Genomic DNA, 27554 nt, shown 5'->3' with positions numbered 1-27554 from the left:
ATGCAGGAAATGCAAATATGTTTTTAGCCACAAGACATAATTGTGTTTCATGATATATAGTCACTGAAGTAATTTTCACCTATTTTATAAACAAAAAAGTTTCAAGCTTTTGAAATAAAAAATAAACACATCATTCAATAGTTCTCCCATGGGAAGATTGCCAAAATCAATAAAAATAGTCCAATTCTAAATAGTATGAAGGCCAAGAGCATGAAGGATTCTTTTTATTTGTCCTAGCTCCTGATGCACATAACTCAAAATTTGTGATGCCAAAGTGAACATGTTTTACTCAATGTTATGCACAGAAGGAATGATGACTGGTGTCAGCGGAGGTGCGTCCTAGGGAGGGAAGACAGTCTTGTGGGGTAAGCTCCAGACAGCAGGCCACGTCCCCTGGTCAAAGCTCTACCTCTTGGCCACACACAGCCTGACACACCGTCACAGAACAGACAAAGCCGAATCAGCCTAGAAACCAAATCCCTGGAAATTGATCTCTACATAAAATTCATTATTTTTAGGAGACAAATGTAATTCATATTAATCAATGGAGAGTATATCTCATCTCATTGCCAAGAAATTATGTGTTTCTCTATAGGAACAGAAAATGAAACAGATGCAATTATGTTATGCAATGTTAATGCCACAAAACAACTCATGCCGGGCAGAACAGACTCCTATTTGGGCAGTATGCAGCAACAGCGGTTACACAACAGGCCAAAGAGAGGAACACAGGAAAAGGAGAGTGCGTGCCTGTCACCCTAATCCTGGGGGGATGCTTCTTCTCCGTGGAGACAGACCCAAACCCTGGCATGGCACAGGGGTATGTGCGGCATGGTGCGGTGGGTGCGGCATGGCGGGCCCCATACTAGGTTCCACGCTCTAAGTCTTCCCGCAGCCCAGGCCCCTCTCACTTACCGCCCCGGGCCTTGGCGTGGGCACAGGCCCATTGTAGCGCACCCACTTGGTGTGCGACTGCTCCACTGTGGCGCTCTGCATGTACTTCCCTCGGGAGAAGACTGCCTCAGCTGTGGACAGGTTGTAGGCGCACACGGCTGACAGCCCAATATTGTTCCTGGTAAAGAGGGGGCCATGTGACTATCTGGAGGGTGAGAATGTGGAGGAAACCCCCACCCTCCCTGGCACTTACAGTTGCGGGGTGAAGACCCCATAGAACACAGGCTCCTTCAGGCCTGGAGATCTGAGGACAAAGATGTCCCTCAGCACATTGAAGACGAGGTTGCTGTCTGGCCTGGAGCAGATCAGCCTGGCCTTCAGGAAGGAAGTCCACTTCTTCTGTAAGGTCCTCAGGCCACCCTGGTCCCCCTGAAATGCAAATATGTATGTAGAAGGATAAGGGGAGACTCCCTGTAAGGTGATAAATGAGGCACTTGGGCCCAGAATAGCTTTCCTTGAATGAAATGAAGCTGCAACCAAAAAAGAAAGCCGGCTGCAGAGAATTACATGACCACAGCTCTCCTCCTATGCAGCTTGGATCACAGATTTAAACCAAACCAAACCAACAAAACCCTGTTGGTGAAAAGCTACCCAATGGCAGCTAGAACAACTGCTCGAATCTGCCCACACTCAGTGTCACAGCAGCCATCCTGCACACTTTCACTGCTTTGGCCCTTTGGCCTATACCTCACCAGACTCATCACCTGTCTGTGAGTGACCCATGGAGCCAGGGGCCAGCAGATGCATAGGCTCCCCAGTCTGTCTCAGGCCCACGTGTGTAGGTCTGGTCTTCTCCAAAAGATGCTCCTCGTGGGAGAGCAAATCTTCATTCTTTCCTCCCTCCCCAGGTTTTCTGCTAAAGTGCCTTGGACCTGGCCGGTTCTCCATAAATGTTTTTAAGTGACCATCATAAAACACACCTGCTGTGATCTGGTCTGGAGAGAAATACTGAAACTCAGAAATATGGATGCAGAGGAATATAAAATCAAAGCATCCCTATTTATTTTGGACGGAAAGAAAACACACCCCTCTCTATCTTTACACTGAAATGGTGAAATCCCAATTGCAACAGAACTTGGTTAATGGGAAACAAAACTAACTTTCTGTAACCCGGGGGAGGTCTGAGGAAGGTGCTCAAAAGCAGATCCCCAAGGACAGAAAGCTAATCACGCGTCACTCAGGGGGCCCGAGCTGCCTCAGTTTCCAGGGAGCCCTCCAGATGCCAGAGGAGGAAGGACCATCCGCACTGACCTGAGACCTGGGGGAACAGCATGGTAGGTAAATCGACTTTTTAGAGGAAGTTTGGTGCCTGGGCGAGATGACTAATCCTCCAGACATGCTGTCTCCAAAGGCAGAACCAAAGACAAATGAGGGGATGGCCTTACCTTGCACACTCTTGCTATACGGGGGATCATCAGCTTGAAGACAAACTCATACTCCACAGACACCTCTGTGAAGAAGAAGTAGACCCTATCGTCCCCGCCCTCGGCGCTGTTTGGGCTTTCTCGAATCACGTCGGCATGGACAAAGATGGGCTCTGCAGAGATGAGGTATGCGGTTAAACAGCACATGCCTCAAACTCCCAACCACCACATCCAAGGCCCAAGCTTCGGCTGCCCAGCCACCCTGCACAGATGAGCCTGCTGTTCCTCGTCTCTCAGATCACCAGCCTCCGAAAGTCCAGGAGGCTTCAAAGCCCAGGCCCTACTGGACAGTGCCCATGAGAAAAGCCTCACATGAGTAGCCTCAAGCTATCTGCACTGTGAATGCATGTGGACACGTGTTGTCCTGAGGTAACATGAGAACATCGCACACTGATCTGACCACCCTGAGCTCCTGCTGACTATCAGATCTTATTTTATGAAAGCCTCCTAGATCCATTTTCCACATGGGGTGAAGGTGGCCTTAAAACGGTAGAAGCCCAGGGATGCTGGCTGTGGAACCCCATGTAGTTCCAGAAGTGCTCCCCTCCCCCAATGGCTGACCAGCTCTGGGGCACCCATATGAGGTTGTACCAGCAAAAGGAAAAATACAGCAGGGTGGTGGGCTCTCCAGACGAGGGAGAAACACACTCTCAATGACGCCGCCCACTTCTTACCGTTAAGCCAAGGTATCGCATACTCCGTTCTCAGAGGACTGTGGGAAGAATTTCGGGAGATGATGGGCTCACTTCCCAAAAAGTTATATGACGTCCCGGAATAAAGCTCTCCATCTTCAGGCCCAGGAGGAAAGAGGAGAGGGGGGTCAGCCAGCACCAGCACTGCTGGGGTAGATGCCCAACACCTCACTTTCCTTTACAACCCAACACAAGACCCTCCTGGGACACGGAGGCACTTTTACCTGCTTCTGCGACATGTGTTTCTGTTTCATTTCTTTGACACAGATAATCTATGCTCCTTGTTAAACTGTATTTTATGAGAGTCAGGGTTAATAACTAATAGGAGCAAGTAATTCCTGCATCAGGAAAATAACAAATAAGACAGCAGGTGCACACAGGCTTAGGACCTGTTTGCCTCAGTGCAGAAGTCCACTCCAAGGCTCAGTCACAAACTTCCCCTCAAATGGGGGTGTCAACTCCATGCAACCAAGTAACCCCAGCGATCTGCACAAATAGTGGATATAAAATAACTTCTCCCTACAGATCTGACCTGTGGACCAACTGTGGTGGGGCTGGTTATCCTTTTGAACAATGAATTCAAAAGCTCATATCAGAGGGTCTGAGAGGCACACATAGCTTTGTGAGGATGGTGAACAAGGAAGGGAAATGGAGGAAGACTGCTGGGAAGGAGGAGGCACTGAGCATCCTGTGTGTGCTCGACATGACAGTATAGCCCTGACAGTGATGAGCATCCCAGAGCAAGACTCACCGACCATGACAGACGTGTAGCTTTGTGCTGGGTCAAAGGGACATCTTCCTTTGCCATCTTCATTTTTCCCCAGAAACTGAAAGGATGTTAGGCTCTATAATTGAATGAAAAGAAAGAGTATCATAAAACATCTGAATTTCTGTAGTAATAACATATCTTTGCTGTATCATTTAATTTTATATTCCAAACTCTGGAGGAACCAAGGGAATAATGTATGTGTGGCCAGCCACGGGAATCCCAGGTCTGGACAATGGCACCCTGGCTCTGATACCCTTGAGAGCTACTCAAGATCTTGCAGCCTCAGTTTACTCATCTATGAAATGAGGATGGCAATGCTAGTGGCTCTAGGCTTGTAAACCATCCAAGACAAACCGAATATAGAATGCACTCAGTAAGTGATCAGAAGGCCACTGCAGGATTTTAGCATCAACAAAGATGGCAGTGGGGGACCGGACAATCCAATAAACAGATAATAGGAAAAAAGCAGCAGAATCTCTACCCACCAAGACACACACCAGAATGATCAATGGTTTGAATACTAAAAATGGAAATTTGCTGCACTAACAGAAAGTACAGGCAACTTTCTCTTGTCTTGGGACAATCTCTCCTCACCCGAGACAGCCCAACATCATCTGATGAAAAACTGGACAGATCTAACACATAAAGAACTGGACAGCTTTTGTACAAAGAAAAAGTGGGGCAGAATTCAACACGTGATAAACTGGGAGAAATGCCTGCAAAATGACAGATGAGGCATTTCCAGCCCTGCACATATGACAAGCTTGTCCAAATAAGAGAGCACATCCCAGCAGGAAAACAGTAAAAAAAAAAAAAAAAAAAAAAAAAGTAAACAAGAAGAAACTCATCTAGGCAGCAAAGACCAGAAGGGACGTGTAAGCTGCTGGAAAGCCACCTGTCCCTTACACGTCCCTTCTGGTCTAAAGCCTACGGTAATGTAAACCTGTCAAGGCAAGGGGAGTGGGGACACAGTCACAGACACAGAAGCAAAAGTTCAGGAGTGCATGAAGAGCTCTAGTTACAATTTCGACACTAGTCAAAACAATATACAAGCTAGAACCTCTTAGGCTAGGAAGTATGAACTGGGGTGACAATGCACTCCACTGATGTGATTCACTGATCACATCTGGGGGCTCATTTGGGGGCTCTCAGAGAAATCTGAATGGAGACTGGGGATGAGATGAAATTGGGGAATTATTGGAAATCACCTTAGACATGATGACAAGCTTAAAGTTATGTAGGAAAACGTCATTCTTAGAAGATGCCTGTGAAGGCACTTAAGGGTCGTGGGCCACACTTCAGCACGTCCACATATATGCACGCACACGTTCCTAATAATTGTGCAACATGTTTCCCTTAAGGTAAAAGAAGCTAAGTCTGTCTTTGAGGGCTGAGGGTCTCAACGCCTAGGGAGAATCAACGACGTGACGCAGGTGAGGGAGAGATGGTCTTGCTTCTCAAACGGCTTGAGCACCCCCGTGTCCTGCTGTCACTTCTCAGAGGGGATCTATTTCAGGATGGGAAGATCAGTGGGAAATCTGCACCCCAACAGGAGACACAGGATGGTGATGCCCCAAGACCAGGCCAACGAATATGCTATCGTGGTCAGCTTGGGCTGCTGTGACAAAGCACAAAGACCGTGTGGCTTTAATTACACATGTGCATTCCTCACAGCTCTGGAGGCTGAAAGTACGAGTGAGATCAGGGACCCAGCATGGCTGGTTCCTGGTGAGGGCTCTCCTCCTGCCTGCAGATGGCTGCCTTCCTGCTATGTCTGAATGAGAGGGATCTCTGATATCTCCTCTTCTTAGAAGGCCATCAATTCTATCCGGTCAGGACCCCACCCTTATCACTTCATTACCCTCAGTCACCTCCTCACAGGCCCCATCTCCAAATACTGAGGGGGATTATGGCTTCAATGTATGGATTTGGGAGGGAACACCAACATTCAGCCCATAACATATGTGAACCAATAATATGCAGTCCAGGACCAGAAGTCATGCCTTTCCACTTGATCACACACTCATCATAGCTAGGCCTCCCTCACAAAACACAAAATATGACAAAAGAGAAGGTGGCAAGATTCTGGATCATAGCACATCGGTGCTCCTGTCAACAGTGCACTTCCCAGAAGGTCACCCAGGACCAGCTCTCCAGCATGCGCCGTGGGCCGTGAGTCCTGTCCGTGCCCTGCCCTCAGTCATGGTGGTTTGCAGACAGGTCGCTAGGGCCTGCAGGAGGTAGCAAGTAGGCTGAAGTATTCTGGGGCCTGAGCCGCCGCTCCTCACACAGCAGAAGTTCGAATAGCCTTCTGTGTGCACAACGGAGGCCATTTGATGCCTTAATGGAGCCCCACTCTGCTGTAATGCTGACCACAGGAGGGGCCCAGGCCTTACCAGGTGGTCACAGGTTGGCTGGAAGGCATTGGTCCCACATACATAAAGGGCAGTGGTGCCGAGTGGCTGCAGCACTCTGATATAGTTGAGGCATTCTGTCTACAAGAAAGAGAAATACATGGTCAACCATCACCAGCTTCCAGTCAATACCTTCCACCATCCACACTGGTCACATCGCTCACTTTAGAGCTCAGAACCAGCTCAGCACGTGCTGGCGCTGGTTCCCTGATGATCAGTCCCAACTGTGTACTGACTGCTTCCTCTCACCTCAAGCCTTCGACGCTCTCCACCTTCCTGCACCAGCTAAGCCCTGCTGGCCGCAGTGAAAGCAACTTCACTGAGATCCTGTTCCGCCCCTGGATAAACCTCAGTCTGCAGCCAGCCTGAGTGCTTTTGTCTCCGCAGCACCCACAGGCCAGCTATCAGGTGCCAAATGAATTTCACTGCAGTCACTAATCTATACCCAGCAAAGATGTGCTGACCAAAAAAGCAATGGAGGCTGACCTCTATCCAGTCTTACCCACCCACCACAGAAAAAATGTTTTTACTCTTTCTGAACACACAAACCATTCCTTGCTGCCAGATCTGAGGAGGTGCATGCTATGAAGGATTTCCTCAGCCTTCCTTCCCTCTGGGGGACCCCACCCTGTTTGCTCCAATGCATGAAACTGGAAACAGCAATTCAGGAGTGGGTGTGTCTGGTCAACCCAGCCCAGGGGAGAGGCTCGACTAATGAGGGGCTCCGAGTCTGTCTCCACATCATAAAGGCCCAAAGGAAAACCAGAGGCCACTTAAGGACCCACTCTCTATTTTAGGCTGAAATGTACTTGGATTATATATGCTATCATCTGAAATTATCTCCATTCAGGAAAGTTTTATTTGGTATAATTGTTTTTAAACTTGTTGGAAGTAATTCATGCTCCCCCACAAGAGCTGGGAGGGACCCTATCCACCACATAGCATCCACACAGGGCGGGCAAAGCCCTGGTCTTATTTAGCTCAACGACAACTCCCTGTGATATCTGTTATTACATAGAAATAGCTGCATTTTTCATTTCCTAAAGTAACTTCAAATTTAGTGACTTTCACTAAAGTATTTAGCATTTTGCTTTAAAAAGTTCAGCAAAAAGTTACTTGTCCTTTAAAAACTATTTTTAATTGTTTTAAAATTAGCCAACAATTGATGAAATTTACAACTCAGCTGTCCTGATCAACTATCAAGGCACACAGGGCTCTCAGACTATGAGATACTGACATCAGCTCAGCACCAGTTGGGGGAAGGGTGGGGGGTAACCCAGAGCTCTGGAGGGAGAGGGACACTCAGCCCAGCTCCTCATGCGGCCACCACACTGACACTCTGACACTCGGTCCAGCACTCCCTGGATGGCCACCACACTGACCTGCTCAGTATCTCCTGCAGAAGGGGCAGATTCTCAAGGGATAGTGTTACCAAAAATCCAGAAATCCTACAGTAACCCCTCCAGGCTGATGGGGTATGGGGAGACATGAACCCTGCATTTTACGCTGTTAGACAATAGGCACCGGAAATCATTTTCCAGGGCCGTTTGAATAAATTCAATTAAACTTTAAAAAGTATTTCTCAAATGACTACTGTGTTTAGCACTTACTTTGAGAGATGCACTCTCACCATTTGGGAATAAAGGGGTAACCTGCAAGGTGAGTCCTGAGAGACCTGAACAAAATGCCCAGGCTGCATTCCAGAAGTCATGGCATTCAGGAGATTAAAACAACTAGGAAATACCTGTGTGTTTTTTGTAGCTTGCAGAAGTTACCTGTTTTGATTTCCCCTTTTCTGCGCATTTTGCTTTTTTATCTTCTGAAACCTTCCAATATGCCTGTTAGGAGGAATAAGAGTCCATTTCACTTTTGAAAGGAGATACTGGTTTAAGAATGCGCAGTTTACAAAGCACACAATGGCACTGAGAACAGATATTTCCCCTGAGACAGTGAAATCTGAGATTGCAAAGAGAGGCTCAGCGAGCAAACACTGAGGCCAGTGAACATCGGGGCACCCTGAAGCTCCTAAGTAGGATCTCGGGCTGGAAGCCAGCAGGGCCGGGAAGTCTCCTCCCAGATTCCTGCTGTTCACTGCAAACAACTAGACTACTGAAAGTGGGGAGGGTCAAATTTATCAAAAAGGTAAATTGTAGATACTTTCAAACATCGCGTGGGTTTTTTTAATCCATCCAAAAGGGACTCTAGAATCCAATAAAAAAAAAAAAAAAAAAAAGAAGCCTTGACATTTATTTCAACTATCAGTGGACGAGCAGGATATGGTTCTATAAATTTTATGTGATGACAGCAGTTGAGAGTGTCAGAGTGACCACGTCTCAGGCAGAGTGCTTTCCGCTGAGATCTGTGATCCTGCCTCTCTCACATGATCAGGACCGTCAGGCAGGCGGGTCACTTGTCCTGCAGAAGATGGAAAGCAACAGACCACATGACCAAAGGCTCCCACTCACCTGCCCCAACTCCCCATGTGCTATTCCATCACTAATGCCACAGAGAGACAGAGAGAGAGAGAGAGAGGGAGGGAGGGAAGGAGGGAGGGAGGGAGGGAGAGAGAGATGCGCTAGAGAATATCTGTGCAGGCTGTGCAGGCTCAGAGGTCAGGAAACACATGGGCTTCTCAGTGGCAAAGAAGTGAATCCCTGTCAGTGTCTCTACACTAACTTGACTTCCTGCCAAGACCTGGACAGCAGGTACAGCAACAGCACAGTATATTTTCAGAGAAACGGAAGTCCCAATCAGGACACACAAAAGCAGGATTAAGCCCCATTTCGAACAGCAATTCCCTTCAGAAATTAAAATGAAGACAATTTCGTTATGATCTACATGAGTCAATGCACAGAGTCAGGGGAACATGATTTTGACAGGCCCTTGATCACAGGGCTTTCACCAAAGCCTGGCCATGGCCCTTTTACTTTTTCCTCTCTTTTACATGTAGGAGACCCTGAAGCCTTTCCCTTACCTCAAGGGGCCACAGCGATGCCATTAACAGAGCAATGACTGCCTCTAAGCAACCACGAGGTTACACATGAACTTTATTTTCAAAGGGTAATGACCAGAATGTCATTTATTTGTCAAACAGAAATTGGGCACTATGCTAGACTCTGGAGATTAAGACAAAACAAAAAATAAGAAATCTAGGGCAGAAAATGCAAAAGATGAGCCTGAACCATCTTGAATTCAGAGACTGAGAAAACTACACCAACAACTAAGGACTTGGGAACTAAGTAAAGGCTGCCAACGGCAAGGGAAGGGACAATGTGAGCATCAGGTGAGGACCTGGCTGTACACGGATTGAGGGACTTCAAACATGTTTAAATCCACGAGTCCACGGTTATACTAAAAAATCAAAGAATTAAAAAGCTCAGTCTCCCTTTGGAAAGAACTCACTCATTATTTCAAGAACTCATGCAAAGATTTCAAGCCTTGATCCCATCATTTCCAGAGGAACTGGCCTAGGGGCACAAATAGCTGGTGACAGGCATCTCCCCTGTAAAAGCCATTTCTGGCTCGCAGACGGAGGACAGATTCAGAACATTCCATTTTGTAATCTTTGCTGTGCACATGGCTCCAGACTGCAGTGGTCAAGGGCCAGGAGAGGAGCACCTGCCTCGGTAGCTGGAGGCCCTGAGTCTACTAAGGACACTGGGAGCCAGACCAAGGCTAGGGGCCAACAGGACCGCAGAGTGGCTCTCCCAGTGGGGGGACCCAGGGTGGCTCCTGGAAATCGGGACTCGAAGGACAGAGTGCCTGGGGACACCGATGGCCTGATCCTCACTGAAGTCAAACTGAATAGTCAAACATCATTTATGAGACAGTCTATGAAATCTGAACACTGATTGACATTAATTTTTTGGATGCGATAATGCTATTTTGGTTATTCTGGGGGAAAAAATTAGTCATTTCCTTTAGAAGATGCCCAGGGAAACACAGATGAAGAGTGTGTGTCTGGCATTTGCTTCCAAGTCATGCAGAGGGAGCAGAGGGTGAGGATACTGGGGGAGGACAAGGGGCCAACCCCTGCCTGCAGGAGCTGCAATGGGCACAGGGTCCATCTCATTATTCCCTTTACTCCTGGGTACCCTTGAGATTGTCCATAATAAAAACTTTAAAAATCCAAGCTGAAAATAGTGCAATCCTTGGGTACCCCGAGATGAGGCTGCATGGACAGAAAAGAAGCCCACTCAGGATGACAGGGCCTCAGCCTACTGATGGGAGGGAGGCTGCTCCCTAGCCCCAGGATGTCTATGAGGCCAGCCACGGGGTGAGTGGGCCACATAGCCAAGAGAGGGCCTGATGCCCCATGAGGAGCCAAATGTGCCAATGCGAGGAAAAAAACACTGGAAAGATCTGTGGCCCAGACCACAGGGGAGCCCAGGCCATACCTCGTGCTGCTTCTGGGAGACATCAAGCGCATTCAAGGCAAACACGGCTTCCCGGGCGCCCACGTACAGGGTGTCTTCGTCCTCGCTCAGCAGCAAGGCTGAGTAGTTGAAGATGTCTGGCTGGTGAAACTGCACCAGCTGCACCTCTGGGGAGAGAGGGTTGGGGAGGGAGAGGGGCGCATTAGGCATTTTTGAGCCCGGACACACCCTGAGCATCTGGTCTCCCTTTAGTGTACTACCATGCCACCAGGGCTGTGGCGTGGATCTGCTGCCGCAGTGGCCAGCCCCCAGCTGGGGCCAGAGCTCAGGCACCTCTGGGTGGAACAGACTGAGGCAGCCACCAAGTGCATGGAACCCCTGTGAAGCCACTGTGCTTGACCGGTGCTGTGTTCTAACTTCTCATCTTGCTTCCTCTAGGCCAGAGTTCCAAACCTTGCACTCAGTGTGGTCTCCAGGCAGCATGACTCCCCAGGATTGTGACCCCCCACCAGCATGTGACCTCACAGGAGCATGACCTCTGAACATGTGGCCTCCCAGGAGTATGACCTTCCAAACGCATGACGTCTGAGCAGGTGATCTCCCAGGAGTGTCTCTTCCCAGCAACGTAACCTCCAAGGAGTGTGACCTCCTAGGAGCATGACCTCTGAGCACGTGACCTCCCAGTAGCATGACCACCTGGTAGCGTGACCTCAGCAGTGTGACCTTGTTTCCTGCAGGCCAGACACCTGAAGCTGCTGGTTGTGGCAACTTCCTCTGCCTCCTACCATATTCTTGTCTATGGGTGTTGAGTCATCCACAGATTAGTTGTGTACAGAATTTACTTAGGGTTTTCTTATTCAGGAAAAAAAAAAGATTTACCTCAAACCCTTTAATAAAATCTATTTCAGTGAATATATCCCTTAATCCCAGCATTTTTCAGGGATAACCACCACAAACTTAGAAAACAGAGAAAGAGGTAACATTTTTCTCTTATTAGGTAATTGTACCAATAGCTATTTAGAAATAGTAGGAATATAAGTTAGCTATTAGGGGAAATATAAATGTATAGACATTATTTCAAGCTGTCTCTTCTTTTTGACCATCTCAGCATCAATGCAAATGTTGTGAACTTGGCTTTCTGTGTATTACCAAGCTTTGGTTTTACTTAGAGGTTACGTGTTCACACTTCCTGCTCTTCTGAGTTCCAGTGCTAGACACAGAGCCACATGGGACGAAGGCCCTCCCAGCACACCTACTGCCCAGAGCTCTGCATGGACAGCCCAGCCTTGCAGGTTCACCTCGCTCAGGGCCACTGAGCTGGGCAGACTGGGCTCCCAAGACACAGCTCCCAAGAGAGGAAATAAATACGACTGACACTAATAAATAGCAAATGACAACTATTGGGCTGAAGCTCAGATGTACATAATGTCTTCAAAACAAGACACAGTATGGTTTGTGCCTGGGCAATGGGCACCAAATGTCATCAGGCGCAGGGAGGTAAACTTCCTTTTAGGGACCCCCTGATTTAGAAGCCAGATCAGAGGGCCCTGCACAACCCTGCAGATGTTTCTAGTTACTGAAGCATCTCCTCTGACACACAACTACGGCTCCCTGCTCACACACAGTGTGAAGAGTACGGAGCCAGCACAGCAAACGGAGTACCCTCATCTCAACATCGCAAGCAGATGCTTTCAGTGCCTGCCATGCTTCTGCCCTCACCTCTGTGCTCCCAGGTGATTCTAGGTATGGGTGCAAATGCCGCCACTCTCCCAAACAACACAGCGAGGGCAGTGAGCAGCCCCCCGATGGGGGCATACATCCTCATTGACACAGGCCGCAGCGGGGGCTTCAGAAGCAAATGCTTGTGGGCAGAGGCCACAGTGGGTGTTCGAGTGGATGCTGCTCAGAGCCCCAGGGCCATGATGCACAGCACGGCCATGTGCTGGTGGATGTCGTGACCCGTGAGGACCCACATTTTTCAACACGCTGAGTCAGGTCAGGTGGCTCTCAACACCGCAAAGACCTCTTTGTTCTGTTCTTAAACACGGTGGCTTCTTTACAACCTTCTGAAGAAATTCTGGAAGAAAGTAAAAAGGAAGGGGTTACCAGTCAGGATGTGTGGTAATAACATCTCGTTTCTGTTTGCTCAATATCCTCCACAGTTCTGCTGTCAACAGAGCCCCAGCCACAGGCTCTGTCTGCTGAGGAGCAGAGGGAGCTAGGGACACAGGGAGCTCTGAGGGAGACAGCCCCACACAGACATCGCACTCCAGACATCTGGTAACAAAGCTGGAGTTACAGGAGTCATAGCTTCCTGTCCCTGAGCCCAGCACAAATGCAGGACAGAGAGAAGGACCCTGACCAGGGGAACACGTCCTCCTGGCTGCCCAGCTTCCTCTCTGTAGACCACTAGTGCCCAGCTGGTAATGCAATGGGAAGAAAGAGAGCAGAGCCAGGGTTTCAGTTTCCCTCGGAGACTTCAGCTTCCCAAGTCCTGTAATGCTCATTAAGGAAGATGGCCACAGAGAAAGGCCAGATGGCTGCACAGAGGCTGAGATGTGCACAGGGCCACCCCCAACCGCCCTACTGCTCCAATTCTGCCCCAAAAGTCTGCTCGTCATGGAAACAGTGGTTGTGGGCTCTGCTCTGATTTGTCACCGAGAAGCACCTCGCTGAATGCAAGCACAGGCCTGTGCTGAACAGAGAAACTATGGAGCTGGGGAACGTAGGCCTCCTGGCACCCACACTCTGCCCTAGTTCCATGCCCGCCCATCCAACCCACACGCCTTCTGCAAGATCCCCTGCAGCAGGCTGCAGGACAGCCAGCTCTGGATGCTCCAGATCAGTGAATTGGGGCAACCCTGCACGACGTCTGCCCCGACCCCAGGGCCCCAGCAGGATCCCAGCTGAGACTAAGATGGACTCCTTGCGACTTCTCAGGAAGGAGCTCACATTGACACACGGCCCAAGTAGAGGCAGAACCCTTACCTAGCACATTTGGGGACTACAATTAAGTTACAGCAGAACCCCACACTTTGCAGACACACTGTCCCCCTGGAGGCCTCACAGGGTCTACTGGTGCTTGATTTCCTCACACTGAGTTTCCTCTTCTTCAAGCTTCAAGATGGCCGAACAGCCCACCTCCACCATCACCCTGTGCCCCTTATCGGAGGACCCGGGAGAGGCCATCCTCGCCTCCTTCTCTCCTTCCCATTTCCACCAAGCCAACCCACTTCTAGGTCTATCAGTCCAACTGATACTCCAAACTCCTCTCCAGAACTTTCCCCTCACCTCACCGCCACTGCCAGCCTCCTGACTTTACCACCCCTCAAGTATGTCCAAGGGGCAGTTGGCTCCCTCACCCCCTCTCCCATAGTCCTCTCCCAGCTCGGCCTCCTTGGCGCCCCTCACAACCTGCCATACACCAGCACTTTTGTCCAGCTGCCTACCCTCCACCCCCACACCCCACCCCAACCCTGTTCCCTGACATCTCAGGCCAAACTAAACCTCCTAAGATGGTTTTGGGAAAAGTTTCAGCTTCCTTTACACTTAGTCAAGTCACTACCTCTAGGAAGCCCTCTCAGGCCTCTTCCTCCTCCTGCCCAGGAAGGCAGCTCTTGTGTGCTCTCTTATGCCCCCAGTGTCCTTGTCTGGCCCAAAGCGCAGCAGGAAGCTCACTCGTCCTTGGCAGCCCTCTAGGCTTAATAAGGTCTTCTTTATTTTTATTTTTGTGTGTGTGCATGGGGCACAACCACTTCCCAACTCAATTTCATAAAGGATGAACTCACAGGGACCTTCACCGCAGACACCTGGCCCCTGGGGAGACACTGGGCACCACTGGGCCTCATCTGCTCCCTGCCTTCCTCATCAGTGCTCCCTCCTCTGCCACTTCCTCTTCCCAGCCCAGAGGCCCACCTTACCAGCCCCCGTCCACCTGGCATCTGTTCTCCATCGTGACTGACTATTAGCCTCCGAAGCCAAGGAGCATCCAGTCCTTCATTTTCTGCAGGACTGGCAGATAATGGCTGGAGGTGTCATCCCTTTTCCACAAAGGGCCGGATGGGCATTATCATCAGCTTTTTGAGTCCTACAGTCTTATCCCAACTACTCCAGTTCCCTGTGGTAGTGTGTGGCTGTGTGCCAATACAACTATTTATAGCACTGGATGCTGGTCTGCACACCGAGCCCTGCACTGGGGATCCAGAGGGACAGCTGGTCCAGACACTTCGCAGCAAGAGCATAACCCAAACTCTAAACGCAATACCAGATGCACTGGGAAGAAGAGAGGCTACCTTGTGGAGTGGCCGTGAGTGCTCGCTCTCCACAGGAGCTCTCAGAAGCACTCACCTTGTGAAAGAGACACGTCACCTTAAGCCCTGGACCTAGGTGAGAACCCTGCTCTCCTGCCCTCAGAGAAGTGAGGCATGAGATGGCTCCAGACGCCTAGGCCAGATGAGGTCTCTTACCCTGTGCTGTGTTACCAATGTGATCTACTTGTTAAGCAATCTGGGAGTGCCCAGTGATCACTAAATACTCTGCAGAAATCCCACACAGATGCAGAACACCAAGGCCCAGAGAAGAGCTGTCTATACGGATGATGCTGACGCCTTGGGAAGCGCCAGGTACCCACCTAGCACGCTTCAGGTCCCTTCCCACCACCACCACTCTAATCTAAGCAATGCTGACCTTCCATCCTGACCTCTCTACAGCCTCCTACCCCTTCACCCTGCTTCTGTTCTTGCTGCCTGGGGCAGAGGTCATCAGCTTTCTGTATCTGAATCTACATCCCTTCATTTTCATTAACAGAATCTTGATTTTACCTGGGATGGCCATGTGGCCAGCTAACCACATCTCCTAGTTTCTCTAGTGGCAGTTCTGGCCAAAGAACTATGAAAAGAAGTTGGAGGTAGGAATTCCAGGAATGCTCTTTAAAAGAAGCAGACTCCGCTAGTGTTTGCATTTTTGCCTCAGTCTCTCCTTCTTTTCCTGCTTGGAACTCAGAATTCAATGGCTGGAGCTCTGGAAGCTACTTTGTTAACACAAAAATGAAGGTCTCACTTGAAGCCACCAAGTAGAAATCCACAAAAACCAGGACTCTCCTGACACACTAGAGACTTTACACCTGCTTTCTTCTGCCTACTCTAGTGTTGTCAATAAGCTATAAACCCCTTTAAATTACTGTTTTTCAGATTTTTGTTACCAGCAGTCAGATATAATTCCAAACAGATACAGCCTCCCTATAATACATTTACCAAACAGTAGCAGCAGCCAAAATGATATTTTTAACATAAACAAAAGTATATCATTTCCTCACTTGAAATGTTTCCCACTTAGATTAAACCCAAATGGTCAACTTCCATCCAGCCTCCCCTGTTTCACACCCCCCACCTTTCTACTCTGGCCAAATCTGGACGCACAGAGCTTGGCCCATCTGCAAGGCTGTGCTCCCTCTGAACATTTCCAAATGTGTCTGTTTCGGAGATCATGAGTAAGTCCAACGGCACAGTCTCATTCGTTTACTTGAGAAGACTTTTCTCTGTGTGACTGATCAGTAAGTGGCAAGCACACCTGAAAGCTTCTCAGCTCTGAACTCCCAAACAGGTAAGGGTTTCTAGGACTGCTCCCAATCAGGACAGTGAGAAGATCAATGGCTGCCAGGGTTAGAGGGATGGGAGGGATAAACAGGCAGAGCTCAGTGGATTTGCACCACTCTCGAGTGGGGTGTTGATACAGAGCAGGATTAACAGGGTCTTCTTTATTACAATTTTATTTTTACATGTTTGCATGAGGCACAACCACTTTCTAGCTCTACTTCATAAAGGAAGAACTCATGGGGATGTGGGGGGGCGGGGACAGGGTACATGGAAATGCCATGTACTTTTTGCTCGTTTTGCTGTGAATCTGAAACTGCTCTTAAAAATAAAGTTTATTTTAAACACACACACACACACACACACACACACACACACACCCACCCACCCAGCTCATAGCGGTTCTTCCTGAGCTTGCGTGAGGCCCTGAGCACCTGTGCCCACAGCCCGGGGCCCTTCTGGCTATAGGGCACAGATGTGAGACCCACCAGGATGTTTCATTTCCCCTCAAATATCAATGTGGAGCCATTTCTGTTCGGAGGAAGTGGTTTCCAAAAACCCCACGACAAGAACGAATTCCTACTTAGGTCCATGATATAAGTCAGTCTTCTGAGAAAAACACACTGCAGCCAGGCTTAGAACCTGGATGTAGGAGATGGAACCGGCCCTCTGGAACCCGGTGCCCAGAATGCAGAGATTTATCTCAACTCTCTCCTCAAACCAGTGAAAGAATACTCTAAAAGGGCATAAACCATAAGGATAAAAACAGGGAGAGGACATCAGCCCATGAGGATGTTAACAAACCTTAGAAACCATAAAGAACAGATGAGCATAACTAGTGGTGTGCTGGCAAACTTTAACAACTAAGGGGCAGGGGTGGGGTGCCCTGCTTTGCAGTGATATACTGATTACTGGGGTGTAATCTCCTGACATGATGTCACTGAACAAAGAGGCAGGATGGAGATGCACTGGAGTGCACCAGGGTATAGTACTTCCACCACACAGATATGACAGGCATGGGGCCTCAAGAGCACAGATAAAGTGAAACACGGAAGGGATGAGTTTAAGTATGCCTACTTTCACCATTACTTTTAATACAGTTCACTGAAGTTTACAAAATTGCATTTTTGATAACAGTTGTGTTCAGCACTACTGGTAATTAATTGACTTTGTGGACCAAACAGAGGTGAAACCAGAGCCTGTGAGGGGAGAAGCCACAAAGAAACAAAACCTGAGAAAATGAATGCAAGCTTAGAAATTAAAATTTTGATTTAAGAAAGAAAATACTCAGGGGGGAGGACTGGAAGATAAAACTGAGGAGGCTTCCTAGAAGTTGAACAATATGACAGATGAAAATTGGGAGAGAAAAGATAAGAAAGCTGAAGGATCAAATGAAGAGGCCCACAGCTAACAGGAGTTGTAAGAGAGAAAACAGGAAGAATTATTAGAGAAATAATAAAAAGAAATACAAATAAATATACAAATATATTTTTTTATATAGGAAAATGTCTAGAACATAAAGACACAAAAGCGCCAAGCAGCGAATGAACGGAACAAGACCTCCATCCTCCATACCAGGCATGTTGTGATGAGGTGTGAGAACCTAGGAGACAAAGGGAGCACCTGAAAACTTCCAGGGAGAAAAGAGGTCCTATACAATTACCCGTCGAGAGCCGTCAGGAATTTTACCATCAGGAACTATCGGTATAAGAAGTTTGAAGGAAAATACCCCAAAGGGCTAAAACAGCTGCAGCTTACTGTCTCAGGGACAAAGAGACAAGGTCAAAAGATGCTACTTCACTTAAAATCATGTGCACTAATTGCTCTGATCAAAATTAACTATATTTTAAAAAGAAATCGACATTCAGATTCCTTGCAGCCTGGAAAACAACAGCTCAGTGAGGGTGGAAGTGGCAGACTCCACCCAGTGCGGGTGGCCTTCCGAAGGATGGGAAGATCAAGAGGCGTCTACACAGCCACATTTGGGGCTGACACTTTTGTAGGAACAATATGATTCAGCAAGGAGAAGTGCGCTGAGCAGCAGCACAGGAGTTAGTGTAAAACGCAGCTCAGAGAGTGACCAGCAAGGGGACCTGGCCCCTTGTACCCTCCACTCCACACAGACCACCCCAGCCTTTGCACATGCTGCCCTTTCTTCCAGAATGTTCTACCCGCAAAAGCTCTTGGGGTTGGCTCCTTCCCACAGTGACCCTTTGCTCCAAGACCACCTCCTCAAAGGCTGCTCCATCCCTACCTCCACCCCGCTTCTGCTTTATTTCCTCATAGCATACTAAGGACTTGGAGATGTTTCAGTGACAATGTCTCAATGATGTAGCCCCTCCTGGGGCAGGGCAGAGCAGGGAGAATGCAAACATCCCAGTTAGAAGACCCAGGCCAGAGCAGGAGAAGACCAAGGTGAGGCCCAGTGGCAGAAAGTCTCAAGGACAAAATACCCAGAATGAACAGAAGTTTACAATGGACCTCATAAGGGCATTCTCGACCATGGCTTCCAGAAAGGTGGAGCTGCCCTGACAAATTCACAAGCAGATGCTGGGTGGAGGCCATACATCTCCTGTCCACATGGCCTGCCTGCTCAAAGTGGTTTAGTTGAGAAGAGAACACATTTTTCTTAATTGCCTTTAGCCTGGACAAACCCAAAACTGGAGCTGGGTGGCTGTCACTCCCGGCGGTACCGGAGGATGGAGCAGTTCTTTCTGCAGAAGCACGCAGACTCCCCAGCACCCATGGGTTTTACCCAGCTCTGAGCCCTATTTATCAGCAGCAGACATCGGATTCCTGATTGCCTCAGTCAGAACATGCCTCCTGTTCCCAGATGACCTTTAAAAAAAAACCATATGAACAGTCAAAGGCAGAAGGGTCCCTGCTACACAGGTGCCCCTCCTCATAGAGGACATTGCTTTATCCCAATGGAAGGGCTGAATGTTTTTTCTTTTCCACTGACCACGTGTCGTTTTGTATAATTTAAAAACTTAAGCAAAGCACACTCCACATCCACACGACACACTGCTGCCATGCACTCCTCCAGCAACAGTGGCTCCATGATCTCTGAGGGGATTTCACATTAAGAATCACAACTTTAATACTCAAATGGAAACAGTGCTGGCTTTCTTGAGCATTTCTGAAAAGCTGAAGTAGCCCGCTGGGAGCCGAGCATCAGGAGTAGCATTTTGCCCCTCTGTGTGAAGTGCTGCCTTTCACATTGAAACAGGAGCCCATTAGGAAAACAGGGTCACACATGTCACTCCTGTTACCTACCATTAATTGTGCTGGTTCATGAGGAGTGCACTTTAAATATCAGGAGAACAAAACTCAAAGGGGACTCTGAGCCCATCACTCAGTGCTGATCACATGACAGCTTTCCACCCCTGAGCAGCCCTGAATCAAGCCAGGGGACTGTAGTAGAGAAAACAGGCACAGGCGGCAAACTACAAGGGTAAGGGCTAGCTCACAAAGTTGTGTGTATGCATGTCTGTATGTGCACACATGTGTATGTATCTGTGTATCTGAGTTTCTGTGCACATGTGTATATATGTGCATTTGTGTGGGCATCTGGATAGGTGTGATCTATATATGCATGAGCATCTGTGCTTGCATGCATGCGTGTGCATTCATGTATACATACATCTCTGTGCATGTGAGCATGTGATTGCATGTGTGGTCACATGTGTCTTGTGTGCACACATGTGTGCATACACATATGTATGCATGTGTGCACATAGGTGTGTCGTATGTGTGCACTCTATTGCAGCACAAAAATTCTGATCTGGTATTGCATTCTTAGATGTGAATGGTGATTGCCACCTGGGGTCCAGTAAGGCAGGAACCATGGACTGCAGGTGCTATCTAGGGTCTGTTACATCCACCTCACGCCTTGGCTTCTCTTCCTGGGACCACCTGTCTGGGGCAGTAGGGATGGGTCACAGAGGGGACACCACTCACTACCACACATAAGGAACCAGTGCTCCTGTCAGCGACAGGATGATAGCCAATGTTAAAAGTGCCCTCACTAGAATCCCCAGGGAACCCATGAAAGGGGATCCGGATGACAGCTGTAGATGACTGCTGGAGCAGCTTGTTCTGGCTTCTTGTCTACAGGGTTTGTTCAGACAGGACAAGTGAAGCCCTCCCCGCCTCTAGGCCCTGTGGCCGGGACAGTGAAAGACATGTACCTACCCACACCTTCCCAGGACTCCCAGCTGAGAGCAGAAAATGAGACAGCAACCCCGAGACCATGTTCTGCTGATGTCACACCCAGGCTGTCCCCAATGCCATGACCCTCTTGCCCATCCCTAGGCTGTCCCCAACCCCATGTCCCCCACCCACATCCCCGGGTATGGTGCTGATGTCACCACCTCACTGAAATGGCCTTGTGCCTCTGGGAATCAGGATGGATTTCAGGAGTTCTCTGTGTCACACGCCCGACAAAGAGTTTATTGTTTCAACTTCAGTTTCCCCAGAACTTAGAACAGATTCCTGGGAGCAGCAGTCCAGCTGCACGGGGAGTTGGGTTCAATTGGACTCACCCCGCAGAAAAGCATCCAGGACACTGTCCCAGGACGCCTGCTTTCCCCTCCAGCCACCTTGCAGGGGCAAGCAAGCCAGTCAGGATGCCCAACACAACTTAACATATCATTCCCTCACTCAGACGCAGGCACGTGTGCCATGCACATACTGACAGGAGCTGGGAAGGGGACAGAGGGCAGTGGGGTGAGGGACATACACCAACCAATCAGTCATTAATCAACTAGCAGTGACGACAGGCATGTGCTGAGAAGGGTATAAGTAGGGTGGGTGCAGGGGCAGTAGGGACCCCGCCAGCCCTGTAAACTAAAGGGCTCAGCAAAAAACAAACAAACAAACAAACAAACAAACAAACAAAAACCCAGAGACAAATGATCTAGGGGGTAGAAACTATGAAAAAAAATCCTTGTAGCGTAAATGCCAGGGCTTGGAATTCCTAATTAATGCAGTGACCTAACACAGGCCCAGCTCAGCAGACCAGGCTGTTAACAAAACGTGTGTATGTCTATAACCAGCCAATAAATCCAGACAGTGTCAAGTGTCGCAGAAGCTGAATCATTACCACAATCATTACCACCACCCACCAAACTGGCACGAACTGGGGCCACACATCCATGGCAACACCGAAGACCCTGCTGATGAAAGGACAGCTGGGACAAGCAGAGTGACACCTTTGCTGGGCCCATTCACAACAAGTGAGTAACAGACAAGGAAGAAGGAGAGAAGGGGGCTTTCCTTTTGTTCTGACAAATTAAACTGACATTTCTCTTTCCTCTAAAACTGGAAATATATGATTGAACATGTACTAACTGACCAAAATGAATCACAAAACGACCCAAATCCAAGGCACGATGACATTGAGATCCTTCTTTTTACATCAGACCTCACCGACGACTCCCTTATATTCTCAAAAAGAAGATGTAGCATTTCAGGGTTTAGATCAGGGGCTGTCAGTCCAGAGACAGCAGGGGAAGAGGCACAAGTGAGCAAAGGAAATGGGGGGAAGATATAAAAATGGGTGATGCACGGGGATCTGGGTACCCAGCACCTATTGCCCTGTGGGCTCCACCTCAAGCCAACCCAAGCAACAGCAGCCAAGTTCAGATCTCTGACTCCAAGAGCTCACAGGGACTAACAATCAGCCTTCTGCTGAATTCCACTGAGGCTTCCACAAGATATCAACTTAGCAACTTTAGGATATAGGCTGAGAAGAAACAAAGTGATTTTATCTGTATTTTGGGCCTCTCAAAATTTTCCAATCATTTCAAGGAAGAAGTCTTCGGAAATCTTTTCTCTGGAAATAATGGGAAACAAGAACATTTAAGCACTTAAATTGTCTGTCCACATAAACTCAGCATCACTTCTGGAATGGCACTGTAAAAAAACCTGTTAATTTTTTTTTTTTTTAACTTCTAGACCCTCTGGCAACTGACTCTCTGACCCAAGATGAGCGTGGCATTCATGCACTTGTGCAAATAAGAGGGAATGAGTGTGTAATCACTCACCTGTAAACAAAGGACATCCAACTCAGCCAGTCACCCAGGTGCACGAACTGGTCCCCAACTACTGACCACCACCATTCCCCACAAAGTAAGCCATTCAAATAGGAACTACGATTACAGTCATTAATCAAAAAGTATCCTTGATTTTTCTTCAGATATGTATGCTTTAGAATTCATCCTCCTTGAAATCCCAAAGTCTGAGGCACTGGAGAAAACAGAGATACATATAAAATATTTACAGGAAAATGATTTCCTGAAGAAACTGTTTAGTTTCAATTCTTGTTTTGATTGTTGTTTTTAAGCCAAACAGAAGTATTTTCACAGTGGTGTAGCAAGTTGCTGTGCTGTGTTTGTTATCCTTTCACAGTACAGGATGGAGCCCTCACAAGGATCTCCCAGTCCAACAAGATCACAAACGATTCAACAAAGAATCAGATGGTGAAACCAGAAGCCACATGTGGGATTAATGATGGGATTAACAGCTAGTTAAACTGATAATGACCCCTCTATGGCTGAAAATAATCCAACGTATTTTTTAAACCTCAGAATCAAACTAGCATTTTTTGTGGCTGGAATATTATTTTCTTTTCCTTTAAGAGCTTATACAATTCTTGCTATTTCTCTGAAGAAAGCTAAGAAGCAGGAGGGGCTTCCTGGAAACATGCCTTATGCCCCATTTCCTCACATAGCCCCTGGGCATTGGAACCAATCAAACTGGCAGCACGGAACCAGTCTGCTCCCTACTCTTCCACGTCTACCCACAGCACACAACTGCCAGGGGCACCTGGGACCACTCGGGTGATCCAACATGTCCTCTAAATCCTGAGCAAACACCTCGAGTTAGCAAATGAGACCCCAAAGTAACAGGCAGAAATGGTCAGAATTCACCAGGACCCGCTGTGGCAGGGCTTCGAAGGGCTGATTCCAGGTCTTTCCTCCAGCAGTGGCTGCTTCTGACAGCCAGTTTGTAAGCAAAATTAACTTCACATCTGAGCAAGCAGGGAAGAGTCCTGGACAAGGCCATATCCACCCAGGACACAGAACCCAATGTCTTCTATTTAAACGCTGGGGGAGGTGTTGGCTCAGCAGATGGACAGGCAATGAGCAAACCTGATAAACTGTGGGATTTTCCTGTCTCACAGGTAGGTGGGGCTCAGCAGCTACCTGGAGACTGTTGAAAACACTTACTGGAAAAAGAGACTAATTCGCATACAAATAAGAGGTTTAGACAAACAACAAGAATACTAAAAATTATAACCAAAAATCTTTTCTTTTCTAGAAATTCAATAAACCTTTGTCATTTTAATAAATAAAAGACCAGAGCTGCTTGTTCTGTGTTAGACAAGCATGTATCCTATTCACTCTAATTTCATGGTATTGAACACAGGACAGCAGGTTAGGGTACTATGTGTGTCTGCATTCTTAATAACCTCACACAGTGCACCTGGCGTCCTCATTTTCTCCTTCAATCCAAGTCACCATATCTCATCTTCACCAAACAGCTTCTAGCCTGTGGTTCCTGGGTAAAAATACACACTTCTGGCCTCAGCCAACCATGGAGGCCCGGGCTCTTACTTGTCTTCACTCTTCATATGGCAATTTTTTCTTCTTTCTCGAGATAGAAAACCCACAAGCCATAATTAGTTATCACACTGAAGCATGCGAAATACATACTCCTCACGCAATTATTAACTACATAGTTTTAACTAGGCATCTCTGAACTTTTTATAACGCACCTAAAAAGAATGCAAGGGTCTAACTGCAAAACAAAGGAATTAACCAGAAGAGAGAGAAACATTTCCCTCTTCCTTACAAGAAATTTGGTCCTTACCCCACACCGGTCCCCCAGAGGTGCAAAGGAGTATGGGAGCTCCAACACCCATGCCTAATGGCCACTCGTGACAGTAGCACAGGGCCAGGCTGAAGTGGGCCTTTGCCCACATTCTGGCAGCTGTGATCTTTTCTTCCGAAGGTCCCTCACCCTGGCAGTAGCCAGGTCGTCTCTTTAGCACATGGAAAAGACACAGGTGGGACAGGGCCAGAACATGGGATTCTGTGGGTAAGAATGACCTGGGCTCCAGGCCTGTCTTCCATATTTAGCAGCTGTGTGTCCTTAGGAAAGTTTCTGGGCCTCTCTGTGCCTACTGCCTTATCCAGAAAAAAGGGCATTAAAGATAGTGCCTACACCTCACTTGGTTGTTATAAGGATCCACGAGTGACCATGTGAAAAGCTTAAAGCAAAGTCTGGCATCTAAAAAGCACTGTATAATTATCAGTTAAGACTCTTCCAAACCTGAGAACACTTGCTAAGAAGACTCTACAGCACGTAAAAGCAGGGTTTGGCCGCCAGTACATCTACAGCCCTTTCTTGCAATAAGGGGTCAGAGGAGTGATCGCATGCACTAGGCAACCTCCCAGGAGCCACTTGGCAACACCTGCAAGAACTTCTGATCCAAGTTCTCTGCCAGGGTCCCAAGTTCACTCCCACATGCACAAGATGACCAAGTATGAGGCTATTCAACCGGAAACACCTAGAAGTCCACCTGTGTTTGTGTCTGTGTATGTATGTGTGCATAAATGTATACTTATTTATATTTGAATCGTGGCACATCCTTAGGCTGGAATACGATACAGCTGTTAAAAAGAACAAAGCAGCCACTGAGATGAAAGGATGTCCAAGATACTTAGTTCATTAAAAATTAAGGTTCTCAACAGTGTTAGAGTATGTTCCCATTTGTGCAGGCACATGATACATGACCATCTGTATGTGTATATAGAATTTAATTTTAAAAAATGACTATCTGATTAGATCAGAATTTAATCAAAGACCTGCTGGCAGTAAACAACTAGTGTGTGGCTTTGGTCTGGAATAGGAATGTATTTCATTCTTTAACATTTGTATTTTTTAGCACATTTGAATTCTTAACTTAAGCATGTGGTTTCCTAATTATTTTTAAACCAGACAGTAAAAGACATATTAAATTTTAAAAAATTAGAAAATACAGAAAATGCCAGAGAAGAACACATTTCTGAAAATTTCAAAAAAAGCTATAATAATTTTATTATTAGTAATAATGATTCCCTTTTTGAAGTTTACTAAACAGATTCATCAAAATGGAAGTTTTTAAGAACAGCAGATAGACTTAACATCACTTCCAGTCATTCTGACATTGTGTTCGTCCTCTTCCTTCTAAATAACTGAAACAGAGGAAGAGTGTTCGTTCATGACCACTTCTGGAGGGTGGGCCACACATGCTGGGGCTGAAATATGTGAGTGCACAGGGCCTGGGGAGGGTAGGCTGCGATGACCCCACAGTGCCCCTGGGTGGGGTGGGAAAGGCAGGCTTGTAGCCACACTGCAGCAGAAACAAAGACCTGGAAGTCCAAGAAGGAAGCAAGGACCTGTGACTCGTGGGTTGGCAGGAGGGGAGGGTGGGACCCAAGTGTGGATTGTGCTGAGCTCCCTGAAACTCTCTTTGTGTGCGTCCGGTACTCTCAAGCATCATTTCATGGCTGTGTGATGTTCCAATGAAATTTGATAATATTAGAATTCAGATCACTACAATTTTCCACTTAAAATTCATTTTTAAAGACTGATTTTAACCACCAGCAAAATTTGACCAAAAAGCTTTTCTATCTAGAATGCAAAGCCTATTTGTAGAGGCCTGGGTGACACACAGAGGATACTGTGAGATGGTCATAAGGTTATCCTTTCATACCTTGGGGAGTAGGAAACTGACTCGGGACTTAGACTCATTATAATGACAGGTTTGCGTCCTTCTACTGGGATATATCCTACACAATTTCTGTGACTTATGTTCATTCGACCTTCTAAGTTTTTCCAGTTAGTTGAGCTATTTTTGCAAAGGCATAAAAATGTTGTCTGCTATAAAACACAATCAAGTCATGTGGCACAAATACTTTCCATACTTCTTTTAGGTCAATTAGATCAGAGGTACCCCTGGGTCGGGGATCAGAACCAGTTCACAGCCTGTTAGGAACTGGGCCTCACAGCAGGAGGTGAGCAGCAGGTGAGCAAAGCTTCATCTGTATTTGCAGCCGCTCCCCAGCATTACTGCCTCAGCTCCACCTCCGATCATCAGGCATTAGATTCTCTCATAGGAGCACCGGTCTCTTGGTGCCATAAAAGGTTGAGGACTGCTGAATTAGATGCTTTATTAATTCAGTTTATATTTACTCTCCCCCGTAACAGGGGAGGCAGCAAAGTGTGCTGGCCAGGTGTGGGCTCCGAGACCAGCCTGCCCTCATTCAGGTCTGGTGTGACCCCTTCCCAGCTGTGCGACCTAGAACAAGTCACTAACCCTCCACCCCCCCTGCAGCTACTCTACCTCTCTAGCTACTCCCTCAGCTTCTCCAACTCCCCCAAGGGAAGGATACAATGCAGCTTACATCTGGGGATGAAGCTGCACAAATGAGGACTTGCAAAGCACACGCATGTGCTACAGAAGTGGACTTAAATAAAATGTTAACACAGTCACACAAAATGGTGCTGCCCTCGTGAACAGGTGGGACACTTCCCAGTGCATGGACAGAAAGGTCCAACAAGAATCTCACAGCCACACAGGCTGCACCCTAACAAAAATGAGTGGGGGAGGGGAAGCGGGTTTTCTTAGACACTCCTGGATCCTTCAGAGCCCTGGTGAGACAGACTTAGGGCCTGCTGTCAAGGAGAAACAAGACTCACAGAATGCAGCCACCAGTCTAGAGTCACAGTCAGAGTTGGGACTTCCCCTCCTGGGTCTTACAATCACCCTAGGACTTGTCAGCACATCCCTGACAATCCCGGTTCTGGAGCAGTCTGTGGCACTGGAGATAGGGCACGTCACAGTGAGCAGGACTAGAAATTGCTCTCTGTGAAGTTCTGTCTCTGAGAGCTGTGCTTCCAGCCAATGCTCCTGGTGCCATGAGCAGCAGCTCCCACCATTCCCTCTCCAGGAACTCAAGGCAGAGACGAGGGGTGTCCTAGCCCCATAGCAGGTGCTTCAGAGATGGCGGCTCCTTCGCTGCCATTTGCTAGGCAGTGAAGGCATCACAGAAGCTGCCTGAACCATCCGGAATCCAGAGCTGGCTCAGGACTGCACTCTGGATTGCCTGTGACCCAGGTGCTCACGGCTGGGCATGGGGAGAGAGCATGTGGTTTTGCCAGGGGGCCAGACTCCTCCTGCCTGGTGCGTGGCCACCAGACCCAGCCCAGCTGCAGAGGGATGAGAGGTCTCTTCTCTGCTGTGACGGAAGGGATGGGCCTAGGAGCTTCAACAGGTCCAGGCCC

General features: G+C 48.0%; 1 protein-coding gene across 3 annotated transcripts in view; it reads right to left on the bottom strand.

Annotated features, from left to right (window-relative positions):
• The window catches only part of SEMA4D (semaphorin 4D), a 96343-nt gene that overhangs the window by 11332 nt on the left and 57457 nt on the right, over nt 1-27554 (bottom strand). For all 3 annotated transcript variants that reach the window (XM_011372366.2, XM_023537951.1, XM_011372364.2), the window contains exons 2-10: nt 12349-12706; nt 10651-10796; nt 8029-8091; nt 6236-6334; nt 3822-3915; nt 3053-3166; nt 2340-2491; nt 1148-1323; nt 916-1072 (exon numbers count right to left, since the gene is read on the bottom strand). In XM_011372366.2, coding sequence (XP_011370668.1) covers nt 916-1072; nt 1148-1323; nt 2340-2491; nt 3053-3166; nt 3822-3915; nt 6236-6334; nt 8029-8091; nt 10651-10796; nt 12349-12454 — 1107 coding nt within the window. In that variant the 5' untranslated portion in view covers nt 12455-12706. The remainder of the gene's footprint in view (nt 1-915; nt 1073-1147; nt 1324-2339; nt 2492-3052; nt 3167-3821; nt 3916-6235; nt 6335-8028; nt 8092-10650; nt 10797-12348; nt 12707-27554) is intronic.

Source organism: Pteropus vampyrus, unplaced genomic scaffold (assembly GCF_000151845.1).
Source record: "Pteropus vampyrus isolate Shadow unplaced genomic scaffold, Pvam_2.0 Scaffold205, whole genome shotgun sequence".
In the NCBI taxonomy this organism is placed as follows: domain Eukaryota; kingdom Metazoa; phylum Chordata; class Mammalia; order Chiroptera; family Pteropodidae; genus Pteropus; species Pteropus vampyrus.
This window is presented reverse-complemented; position numbering and strand designations above follow the sequence as displayed.